Source organism: Lytechinus pictus, chromosome 6, assembly GCF_037042905.1.
Source record: "Lytechinus pictus isolate F3 Inbred chromosome 6, Lp3.0, whole genome shotgun sequence".
Lineage (NCBI taxonomy): Eukaryota > Metazoa > Echinodermata > Echinoidea > Temnopleuroida > Toxopneustidae > Lytechinus > Lytechinus pictus.
This window is the reverse complement of record NC_087250.1, coordinates 18,913,935-18,926,881: the sequence shown is the minus strand read 5'-3', so window position 1 is coordinate 18,926,881 and position 12,947 is coordinate 18,913,935. Positions and strand designations below refer to the sequence as shown.

The 12,947-nt window shown below is 37.3% G+C and overlaps 1 protein-coding gene across 1 annotated transcript; it reads right to left on the bottom strand.

The window, feature by feature from the left end:
- Positions 1-95: 95 nt before the first annotated feature.
- LOC129262863 (transforming growth factor-beta receptor-associated protein 1-like) lies at positions 96-11,069 on the bottom strand. Its single transcript, XM_064100460.1, has 5 exons — positions 11,064-11,069; positions 9,954-10,169; positions 8,139-8,299; positions 7,116-7,188; positions 96-3,461 (listed from the first exon to the last, which is right to left on the bottom strand). The coding sequence occupies exons 1-5, from the start codon at positions 11,067-11,069 to the stop codon at positions 3,123-3,125; spliced, it is 795 nt and encodes a 264-aa protein (XP_063956530.1). The 3' UTR covers positions 96-3,122.
- Positions 11,070-12,947: the final 1,878 nt, after the last annotated feature.

The following is a 12,947-nucleotide window of genomic DNA, read 5'->3' as shown; positions in this document are numbered from 1 at the left end:
TGCTATGGCAGATATATGCTTATTCTTGCTCTCTGAAAATGCCATTTGAGAGAGAGGAAATACAAAAAAAAAATCAGACACTTGAAAAAAATACATATAGTCTTTGTCATTTATTTAGACATAATTCTTTAAATGAAGTATTCCTCCACATTCTGTAAAGAACCCCATATTCCCAAGTAGTATAAATATATGTATTAACATCTAAACATAAGATACATTTCTATGTATGAGTTGCATGGAAAACAAAATAATTGAACAATAAATTTAGGACCCAAATTAACAAAAGAGGTTACACTAAGAGGGTACAAAACCCACTCATATATTTTCAAGTTCACTAACTGTGACCTGCCTTCCCCAAACCAACAAGTAGTCGACCAAAATGAATATCGAGATATTTATGGAGCTTGAAAAATTCACTTCCTAAGCTTTAAAAATGATATATAATTTGTTAACATTGACCAACAATAACCATCACAAGTACTTGATTGAATGCAGAGGAAACTCAGCGAGAGTTGCAAAAGATAGGGAGAAAACAAGGTTTGAAGTTTGGGGTTCACTCAAGCATAAGATCTCCACACTGTAATCTTGGAAACTTCCAAAGTGTCCAAAAATCTCTTGTATCCTTTCTTTTATTCAATTTCATTACCTCAAATTTTTTAAGTATGAAGAAGAAAAATTGCTCTTGCAGCTAAGCATATTTTTGGTATTTGGAGACTGAATTACTATTTTCGCTTTTTGCAGAAAACCTTACCTGGCGACTTATTGGTTGTGGGATGGTAGGTTACAAATGATGTGCACGAGTTCCCCAAGTGCGCACCTGCACATCCTCCATTATTGGATTATTATCAGTGTTAACACACTTAAAAAAAACTATGCAGCCGTTTAAACGTCTTTTGTGAATTTGGGTCTTAGATATTAAATATGAATAAGTTGGTAATCTACACCGCTTTCCCATCCATTAAGTACATCTTTTTAATCCCCCAATATATTTCTTTCCTATTCCAGTATATATTAACCCTTTGAACCCTGAATTGTTTAGGATGGTCATGACCCTTACCCTGCATTATTTGCAGATATCAAGATTATCGGCAAATGAAGAAAAACATGACATTTGAAATAAATGATCTCCTATTCTCATGATTCAAGTCCAACCATGCCAGCAGCACCTTACTCCGCTGGTACCGGTACCTGACCTGGCCCAGACCTGCCAACCTCTGGGAATGAAAAATTGTATTCTGTGATAAAAATGTGTATTTTTCCCCAAAAAGTGTATTTCATAATAAAATGTGTGGCACACTCGCTCATCGCTGCGCTCAAGCTGCATGCAAGCTAAAATGCGCACTGCTCTTGCAGATGAAAAAAACAAACATTTAAACATGTTTTTTACGTACTGCCGTATTTTGGTTGCAAAAACGTACTAAATACGCCAAAAACATACTGGTTGGCAGGTCTGCTGGCCCAGCTGATGTTGTGCAGCTTATCGTACAAACAATAATCTCAAATTTTGTCTCAAAATCATTGGTTTGACGGAATTAATATTTATAAATAGCTTACGCATAGTCCATATACGACTTGCCATGTATTATCGCACGAGCCTCCTTTGTAGGGTAGTATATTTGGGTCATTTTTTGTGCTAAAACCTTACAAATGAAAGCCAATCGTTGACGAAATTACAAATTGAAGTTATCCACTGAATATCTCTAAAATGACATTTTTAGAAGGTCACCTGATATCTAAAACTCTTGCTTTTTTAATCACATGACTTGAAGCCGGTATTCCGGCTTTTAGGGTACATGCGCGTTCGTGGTTCAGGTTCAAAGGGTTAAGAGGAAAAGAAAATAAACAATGGGCTCAAAGGTTTTTTTTCTCATTTGAAAAAAAAAACCCATACATGTATGTATTTCAAAACATATAGAAATCTGTTAAGTGTTTCATGGAACAATGTCAGTTATTTTTCAATGAAAAAAAATTGCTCTGAGCAAGTCAGATGCAAAAATGTTGGAAGGTTTAATAGCAAGTAAAAATCATTGACTGTATTTTTTTAAAGTCCATTTTTGATCATATGATTTCCCATCACCAGGCCTGCTTATTCGGTGGTTTCACAATACGGTGCACCATCTATTGGTTGCAACGTACAGGCCAATTTCCAACTATGGGGTCAACAGGTGGAGGCAGCGCAAGGTGCTAGTGTACTGTAATGTGACTGCGATGCTTCAAAAACGAAAACCATATGGCAAAAGCAGAGGAAGAATTCACCAAAAACGGTCTAAATATGCAGCAAATTTCTCTCCCACCTATTGGATCCTGGTAAGCAGCATAATATCATGCACGCCAGCCAAGCCACGTCGGCCACCGCAGCATAATCACATACATGCACTAGTGCGTGCTCAACAGATGTCGACTTTTTACCATGATGCATTGCAAATTTTGGCCTGTCCCTTACAACCGATAAGTGGCGCACCGTATTGTGAATCCACCGAATTATCAGACTTTGACTTTCAAGTCAAAGGTAGTTGGTTATTCTTGATAACACATTTAAATATACCGGTACTAAAAAATAACGCGTTTTATAATTTATGAAAATAGTCTGGTCAAGAAACTTGTAAATACACACATTTTTCACTAAAATGCATGTATCAATTGCACTTTGATGTGATTACTGTTAATAATATTTACATAAAGAAACTTACATCTGGTCATCTAGAATGCCAATTTTCAATGTTCATAACATTGGAATTTTGTAAATTTTATCTATAATAAGCCTATACCAATATCTAAATTTATACATAGAACTAAGAAAGGACATATTGGTTGTTGAAGTCCAATATTGAACTAGAAAATATGATATACTTTCGGCAGTTTGTGTTGAGCTCTGGTGTTGAATAATATCTGCTGACCCAAGCATCTTATCGGCAATTTTTGCTGACAAATTTGTTCCAAGTCAATATGATGCAGGAATTTTAAAAGCTTTGAACAGTTTTAAAAGCTTAAAAGAGTTCTTTTAAAAGCTTAAAACAGTGAAAACTCCTGACCATTTGTGCAAAATAAAATCCTCCTAACCTACAAAGTGGAACATTCAGAGTTCACAGTCTCACAGAGCACTTGTATCGGGTCAACCTTCATCACGTCGACTCCTTCCGCGTACTGAACAGCCTTCCCGTCACCGGACACACCGCTTTATTCCTCGCGCACTGCGTATGCGTGATGACCCCGTTCGGATACCGCACAAACGTTGGCTCGCTGAACGGCCTCTGGCAGACTTGACACGTCTGATCCTCGTTCATTGGAATGAGGCAGCGGCTGTTGTGGACGATCTCGCTTCGTAGGTGTAGGTTCTCGCTCCGGGTCAGGGTGTGTTCCACGCGGGACATTCGGCTGCCGTGAGTGCTGGAGCGGATCGCCTCGGAGAGGAAGCGAGAGATGAGACCGACGGACCAGGTCTCGGGTAAAAGTTGCAGAACCTGAAACAATTTTTAAAATAATACAATCAAATTAGAGAAATTAATGTACTTGCAACAGGAGAACTGTGCTATCTTTCAATCTTACAGATAAATGCCAGTTGTGACGATAGCAAAATGTGTTTGCACAGAATCCCATCAAATGACAACCCAAGATTCTCTCTGTATAAATGAAAAAAAATAGTTGCCAAAGACTCATGGAAAATAAAGTTTAACTGCGGAGAAATTAGCAAAACAAGTATGAAATTGTAATTAATGGTAAAACTTAAAGGTTTTTTATGTTGTAGTTGCTCTTTATGCCTTGAATTTTTGGTCTCAGAGAGATCATAGCCTGCATTGATCTAAAACTTATGGTTTTTAATCTGCATTTGCCATTTTACCTGCATGAAACCACAAATGTAGTGCATACTTTCCAAGTTCTCACCTGAATTTTTTAACATTGTAATTAAAAAAAGTTGGATATGGCTTAAAATGTTTGAATTGTTTACAATATATACAATCTGTACAATCATACAATCAATAACACAAGATCTTGTCAATGTATGTATGCAAGCAAGTCACATAATGATAATAAGTTTATGATGAGCCATGATGCTATTAAACTAATGCTTGTGAAACCCTCAATTTTCCAGTATACATATAATTTGAAGATGCTAACTATTTTTTGTATCAATCTAAAATTGAGTTTAAACAGAATCAAATAAAATGACTACCCAAGTATTGTGGGTATGAATAAAAAGAATGTGTCCCAAATTATTCTTGTAAAAATGTATAATTGCCGAAGAAAAAATCAACAAAAATAAGCATGGCATTCCAGCAAAGTGTTGGGTCTTTTTCCAATAAAACAGGTTTTTATTTCATATCATACACATCACAACTGTTGGCACGCACACACACATTCATATAACCTACATGTAGTACTGAATTGGAATAGTGGCATGCATATTGGGAGAATTTACCAGAAACATTGCTTGTGTAGATAAATAGCTTGGTCTTAAAATGTACCTCTCATAACCATCAATAATTTAGAGAATAAATACATGTATGCCTATAACCTCATATGTATAGACAGGCCTCTACAAAAAAAAAATTCATCACTTGCCCTGTTGGGCAAGTGATAAAAAAATTCACTTGCCCGATAGAAAAAACTGCTTGCCCGATTTTTTTTCAAAAATTCTTTTGCTCTTAAGTATTCTTTTCTGTCCTGGCTGAACTCGATTTACTGGCGCTGCCCATGGCATTTCTTGACTCTTGTTCAAGTTGTTCTGGTCGCCGATCACGACGACAAAAGTCGCCTATTTTAGTCTGATGACTCATTGTTTATTTGGTTTGAAGTTGAAGCCGAGTCCTGGCCAGGGTGACCAGATTTCACAAAATGAAATACGGGACAATCGACAAAAAAAAAGATCAAGAAAGAAGGCTACACAGTGTTAGACTTGTGAAAAAAGTACAGAATTGGAAGGGAGGGTGAACGAAAGAATGAAGGAGAGAAAGAAAAGAGATGAATTGAGAAGAAAGAAAGAAAAAATGAAGGGGAAAATGAAGGAAATAATAAAAATATAAGAAACTTCTAATAAAAGGATGAGAGAATAAAAATAGATAAAAAGGTTTCTGTCATTCTTTGAATTGAATATAGAAAGAAAAAAAAAAGAAAAGGGAAGATGTATAAATGTGTGAAAGTCAAAACAAAGAAGAGAAAAACAAAGAAGAGAAAGTAAGAAAAAAGGAGGAGGAAAGAAAATTTTCCTTCATTCTTGGAAAGAAAGAAACAAAGAAAGAAGAAAACAGGAAGGAAGGAAGAAAGGGAAAGAAAGTATTTAGGGAAAAGAATGAGGACAAAATGATATATAATGAAAGAAAGGAGGGAAGAATGAAGGGAGGCCAGAATGAAAAAAAAAGAAATAATGGAAGGAGAGATAGAACGTAAATAAAAATGAGTGGAAGGGAGAAGGTATGAAGGAAACAAAAAAAAGGAAATGTAATAAAGAAGGCAAGTAGGAGAAAGAAGGAAAGAAAGAAAATGAACAGAGAGAGAGAGAAAGGATCAGGAAAATAAAAATAGATACATGTATGTAACAAAAAAGGGCAAGAAGGAAAAATTAAGATAGAAGGATAGAAAAGAAAGAAAGAGGAAAAAGTTCAAACTTTAAGCAAATAAAAACAATCCAATCATATAACAAAAATCCTAATGATATTTGGTGGTTTTTTATATATTTTTAAAATAAAAAAAAAACTAAAATGTTTTAGAAATGAATAAAATACGGGACGTCTGGTCCTGGCCGAGTCAGTCCGAAGCTTGCATGCATTCAGCGCGATCTAGCTCGAGACTCGGCTGGCTTGATCGCTCGTGTACGTCCGTACATGCGCTCAGAGGGCGACAGAGGGGTTTCCCCAGCTAGCTTCGTTGATTAGTAGCGCATGCGCACATTGTAGTTTAGAAAGTAAGATGGCAGCCTCCAACGAACGGGACCGCTGGCGATAAATTGGCGCCTTTTGTCGGTAAATTGGCGCTGATTTGACATGTTTCCACTGTTTTTTTACTGGTATGACATTGTATGAGAGATAATTGGCCGATAATTGCAATTTATCAAAAAATTATTAAACTTTACTGTCAATTCATCTTTTTCATTTTCAAAACAACCACTTGCCCGATCGGGCAATTGACTTTGAGAAATGCTTGCCCGCACGTCATTTTCACTTGCCCCGGGCAAGTGGGTTTGTCGCGCCCTGTATAGAAACTAAAATTTCTCTACAGGAAAGAACTTGTTTACAGCTACTTGATTTCATAACTATTGCAGTATGAATGTAATGAGTAGTGATTTAAGGTGTCACCGTTAAAGTGGGTTTATATTACAAGACTACGTTGTCGAGATTGATGCGTTATGGGTTAGGATACTGGCCAGGTGGGAGTTTCATAAAGTTGTTCGTAAGTTAAGAGCGACTTTAAGAATGACTGGTGATCCTTTCTTACGCACTTCGTAATCACCAATGAACATTAATGGTGAATATAATTTACCAAAAGAAAGGATCACCAGTCGCTTGTAACTTAAAAAGCTTTATGGAATGGCCCCACGATATGAGTAGCTGATGAGGACTCGAGGTGGCTCCTGGTTCGTATTTGCTTTAAAGACTTTCTCATGATATCAATATTCGCCGTAACTACAGGTTCTAAGCTTTAAAAGCATTTCCCAAACATCTCTAAGCTGAAATTAATTGATTAGAGCATGATTATGCATCAAAAAGGTTCTGCTATAAATTTGGCAAAAAACAAAAGGTCCTTTTTCTTTTCAAACCAGGATTTCGTTTTCATTTGTAATTGTTAGCAATGATATAAAGAATATTTATACAAAAAAAATTTGCATTCTAGAAGCTTTTTTTAGTGAATTAGAGCAATAAGTATGATTTATGCAAAAATTAGCAGAATTCATATAAAAAAATAAATATTTCTTTTGGAAAAATTAACCATACAGCCTTGTAGATGACATCTCACACTATTATCATGCCAATTTTCACGGCATTCTCGCGATTGGCAGCCGAGATCTCAAGGGGTATTGATTCAACCCTCCCCCGGTTTTCTAACACCAAAAAAGCCCGGCCTGGTATAGCGTTAAAAGCATTTCCCAAACCTCTATAAATCATCATGATGAGTGAACTTACCCTGACTGTGTCAAAATCAGCGTCCGGACTGTTCAGTAGATTCATAGCAGGAGCAAGAAGAGAATCCTTTTTACTGCATTAACAAAAAGAAATAAAATGGAAATGAAAGATTTTATTGTTTCAAATAGAAATCTGAAATAGAGATACTCAGGAATTTCATTTTGGTCAATTGATCGTGGGCCCGGCGGTCACTAAGCAGCGCCTACACATGTATATCCCTTCAGTGCTGAACACAAAACAGGTAAGCAGCAGCTCCCATCTTATAATGCCTTTTAGTCTGATGCAACCGGTACATTAACTCCTGGTTGTTACACGGATGCTCTACCAACTCAGCCAACACAAGGGTTAAAATAATGATAGTAATAATATAAAACATTTATAAAGTGCTTAATACAATGCTTCTAAGTGCTGCATACTACAGTATTAAGCTGATTTTACCACAGCTACCCTGAATAGGTGCTCAAGCCTCCTTGGAATTGCTTCCTACCATTTACCCATTTAGTACGCCTGGGGGGAGTGTGTGGAATAGGAGATAGGCGGCTTGCTAAAAGGAAAGGAGTGATGCAGAAGGACTATTTATTTTTCAAAGATTTTCACGCCAATACTTTATCATTTGACATCAACATGTCACCGAATACTATATGAGCTCTGTGTTGTATACTTGTGTGTGTATATTTAAACATACTCACATTTTCTAATGCAGATTTTCATCATTCACGATTGCTTTATCATATGTTTTAAACGTGTCACTGGAATATATATAAGGTTTCAGTTGTATACTTATGTGTGTAAATAAAACAATTTACTATAAAAAAAAAGACTTTTACAACTGGCAATTGCTTTGCCATATATTTTGACTGTGGCACAAAATATTACATACATATTAAGCTCTCCATTGTATACTTGTGCATGTATATGTAAACACTTGCATTTTCATTCTTCTCCCACTTTTGAAGAATGCAAAATCTGCATTCTAGGAAACAGAGGCATTTGGACTAGGCCCTTGGTGATGCTAGTACTCACCCTTCCATCGGGTCCAGGTACACAGTGAGTAGGAGCTGGAACAGTCTCCTCCTGTAGGCCTGGTCCTGGTCCTTGGAATTAACCACACAGTAGTTCTCTGCTGCTCCGTAGTCCTGGAGTTTGTGAACCAGGATCCGAAGAGCTTTGTCGTGCTCCTCGAGCTGAACGGTCAGAAAAGACGAGCAAAATAACAATAAACACATTGTAATGATGAAAATGATAGTGACAACATGATTATCATCATGATTATGATGATTTGGTACCTGCTTCATAGTGAGATATACCTGGGCCCGGTCTTACAAAGAGTTACAATTGATCCGATCAATTGCAACTATGGACGGCCAGCAACGTCAACATCTATTATACATGTTTGTTCAAAACATTTTTTAGCTATGATGTATATTCATGCATTCATTGTTTTCTTGAAAATTCATTGCGCTTCTCTTTGCATACAAAGGACATGGTGCAAATTTTTCGTAGAAAAAATTTATGACACTGATGGATTTCCATAGAGTTATGATTGATCGGATCAATCGTAACTCTTTATAAGACGGGGCCCATGATGTAACTTTGCTATTATGGTAACTACCACTGGAACAGAGCTCATCGACCAATCACAATCATTTCAACAATACACAATGCCAAGTCTATGGAGTCATTCAAAGTCAACCTTAAGACACATATCTATTCTCATCATATTTCAAATAACACTCCCCCCCTCCTTCTGAGTAATAATTCCCTCTGCGCCTCTGATTAGGAAACTAGATAGAAGGTGCACTCTAAACGCTATATACTATTATTATTATTATTATTACACTTTCCTCATTTAAGAAATCTCTCAAAACATACCTATTCTCATTTTCTGTACGGTTTCCATATAATGTTCATAATTTGACAGTTATTTTTCTTGTGTTTTATACTGCCAATTCATGTTTCTGCTATTCTTTCTTTCTTTCTTTAATGCGCTTTGTATCTGATGGCGCTAGTATAAATGAAGTGAATTTTAATTATTTACGTTTCAAAGGTAGTTGCCATAATGGCGATGTTACCATACTTGTAACTCTTTACCAAATGGGCCCCTGATGAGAATTGCAACTTGTTTGAAGGTGAGGGGGAAAGCAGGAAAGTGATGATGATAGGGATGATTATAGAAAAGTGATGATTACACTGATGATGATGGTGATGATGATGATGAAGATGATGACACTGATGATGATGATGATGATGATGATGAAGATGATGACACTGATGATGATGATGATGGTGATGATGACACTGATGATGATGACACTGATGATGATGATGATGAAAATGACATTGATGATGATGATGATGATGACACAGATGATGATGATGACACTGATGATGATGATGATGGCACTGATGATGATGATACTGATGATGACACTGATGATGATGACACTGATGATGATGAAGCAGTCCAAAAGCTCTCTCAGCTATGCCTCATAATAGAATTATTCCAAGGTACCTTGTGCTATAATTTATACGAGTGCCCTCACTGACATGCATCATTTTTGTATATATCTTTCCATAGAGTACTATACATTCTACACACGTAGTGCCCATAATTCTTACGCCCTCACTGATGTGTATTTACATGTATTTGAATATTCATAACTTTCTATACAGTATTGGGCATTCTGTATACATAGTGTGCATAATTCTTACTAAAGCCCTTGATGTGTAATATTTGCATTATATAGTACATTTCTATGGAGTATTGGATATTCTGCATATACGCAGTGCGTATAATTGTTACTAATGCCCTTGATGACGTGCATTATTTGTTATTACCTTTCCATAGAGTATTGCACATTCTGCGTACATATCCGTCTCCTTGACCTTCCCCAGGATGAGCTGGACCCGATAGATGGAAGAGTCCTGGAGTAAATGCCGCAGCTTGGACCGAGCCAGGTCCAGGTCTAATCGAGGTACTGTGTCTGGACTAGCCTTCATCTTCAGGACCTGGTCCAAGTACAGCACGGCTAGATGAGTGTGGTACTTCTCTTTCTGTAAGAAGGACAAAAAACAATGACATTAGGCTAAGTATAAATCCAACCAGTTGAGGTGAATTAGTATCAGGCACTATTAATTCCAAAAATGCACCAAGCGCCTTTAAACACCTGGACCCTGTTGCACAAAACTGGTGCCAGAGTTTTCTTTTTACAGCAAAAAGCAGGAACTACAGATAAAGAAAAATGTCCATTGGCAAGGCGTCAATCCACACTTTGCCACTCTCCACCCAGGTGTTAAATAGGTACCTGGTAGGATGTAAAAATCTATATGGGCAATTCCATGCTAAAAAAATCAGCCGTTTTCACAACGCTTTTCAACCTGTTGTCCAAACAAACGAGGAGCTTCAATTTGTCTGGTGGTAATATGAAAGTACTACTGGATAGTCGTGTAAAAATATAACAACCAAAAAACATATGTTTTCCATTGGTGAATTAGGGGTGAAAATATTGCGCATCGTACAGGACATTTGCGGGTCCCGTACGACACACATCATTTTCACCTTTAATTCACCCGTACTCAATCATTTTTGGTTGGGTACTACCCACTTTAACTTTATCATTGACAAAAAGAAAGTTTTATTGCCCATGGAATCACCCACACATGCAGTATGCCTGGCAATTGAGTCTTAGAACTCTTGTTGGAATGATCCCAAGGGAGTGGAGAGAGTGCAGAAACTCATCTATTATACAGAGATCTACGAATATCATATACATTTTCCCATGCAAAATATTGAGTCTCTACAGACTACACATCTTGCATAATAAACTTGTAATGCTTGAGAATCAAGTACAAGTCAAAATTCACAGTAGGCCTATAGCTAATAGTTCTAGTTTAACTATATACTATAGCTATAGGTTCTAGAGATGTTGAAATGAATTTGACAAATACCGGCATGTACACACATTGTATACTGGGGGAAGAAGGGGGGGGGGGGTACTAGAATTATAACATGATACCTATGTGCCGCGCCAACTCGAAAAAAGAGGGCTCTGGAACTAGATCTTGGTCTTAAAATTAGGGTCTCCGGAGCGGCTCTTGGATCAACGATTGCTAAAAATGCAATGCTCTGGAATGGACTGCATAAAACACGGGGGTCTCCGGAAATCATTAGATCGTTGGCGAATTCGGTAAAGAACGCGAGCACGTACGTCTTGCTAGATTCATACTATGGATTCGGGCCAGCGTAAGCTAGCTGCGGGCGCGTGGAGCTTCGGCGGGCAGACACAAGGGCTCGCCGCTCTGACCGACTGAATAGATCATGACAGGCACTCTCTGGAGCGAGAAATTACAAATTTGAGGGTCCCTGGAATGGGCAAAATTGGGAATCTCTATATATGGCTGCCTAAATTAGTGATGCTCTGGAATGGAAATTTAGGCTGAAAAAGGGGATCTCAACCGCGGCACATGCATATCATACATTTATACTGAGTACCCCCCACCCCAGGATCGTATACAAAGGAAACTGAAAATCTGTATTTGGCAATACCTATTGTGAATGTGTATTGATTACTCATAGAAGGAAAACTCAAAGACCAAAAAGATGTATATGAAATGTCTCCCTCTCTAACTGTAATTTTGGAAGTGTGACTAAAATCCTAAGCTCTGAACAGTCACAGATTTCAAAGACGTCATAAAACGAGATTAATAGAAGTTCAATAAAACTTTCCTTGGCTTCAAGCTGAATGGTACCAAAAATTATTAATATATTTTTTCAAAGTCAAGATAAGAAGTTTAATCGCCCATTATATTTGAGCATTTTTAATTTAAAATATATGAAATTGAAAGAAATGTCAACTATAGATCTCCTAGCTTGAAATGAACCCTATTTTCAAAGTTTTACATTGTGTTGGTGGGTATAGGCCTACAGTCAGTGAAAATAAGATATTTCAGACATAGATGACTAAAAATTAATTTGTTACTTGATGCCTGCATGGTTGTCATTACGTCAAACCCTTGTTTGGGAGACGACCGCTGCTCAGATCTGAACTGGGGTTTTATATCCGTTTCGAATAGCCTCATGAGAGGATCCAAGATATTTCATTTCCAAGCACTATCAACCTCTGTATCGCCCGATATACAAAAGTTTCACCTCCGAAGGCAAGCCTGAGCATTGAGCCAGGGTTAGACAACGCCCAGCAGCTGTGATATTAAGTAAGAGCAGCTCTGCCTGTAGTAGGCACTTCGGAATGAAATTATTGTATTTTATATGTAATCAGGTTTTCAAAGGCATATTGTATTTACATTGTAGAAATCCAATGTTGATTTGTTTTCGATTTCGAACGAAGTAAATCAGACCCGAAGTAAGGAAACTATTAAAGAGAATAAAAATGACGTCATGCGCTGGTGAGCAGCTTGCTGGAATCGTCACGCTGCGTATGTAAAAAAGAAAGATAGCAAGCCGAAGGAAGGAAGAACAACATTGAGAAACAAAAAGAAATGTAAAGGAAAAGTACAAGGAAATGAAAGGAGAATCAAAACATAAAAGGAGATATATATAGAGAGAGAGACAGAAAGAGAGAATCTTTAGGTGTAGAAAAGGGTTAAAGGTGGAAGAGAGAATAAATGAGGAAAGAAATTAAGAAAAGAAAGAAAAAAAAAAAAGAAAGCCGAAAGAAGGCCGGAGACAGATACACGCATCCAGTTTCGTACATGTATACGCTTTGCGTGTGCATGGCCGCCTGATGTGACCATGGTTAAGTTCTTTTTCGGACCCATCAAGGTCAAGAAACACATGTTTAGATACTTAAATAACTGGGGTGATTTTATTAGGTT

Bases quoted from the DNA above. Each gene is read 5' to 3' on its own strand.
- LOC129262863 (XM_064100460.1), bottom strand. The intron at 7,189-8,138 runs GTGAGTACTAGC...TTGTTAATGCAG, and splicing joins TACCTGGACCCGATGGAAGG to TAAAAAGGATTCTCTTCTTG. The intron at 3,462-7,115 runs GTAAGTTCACTC...AAATTGTTTCAG, and splicing joins CTGATTTTGACACAGTCAGG to GTTCTGCAACTTTTACCCGA.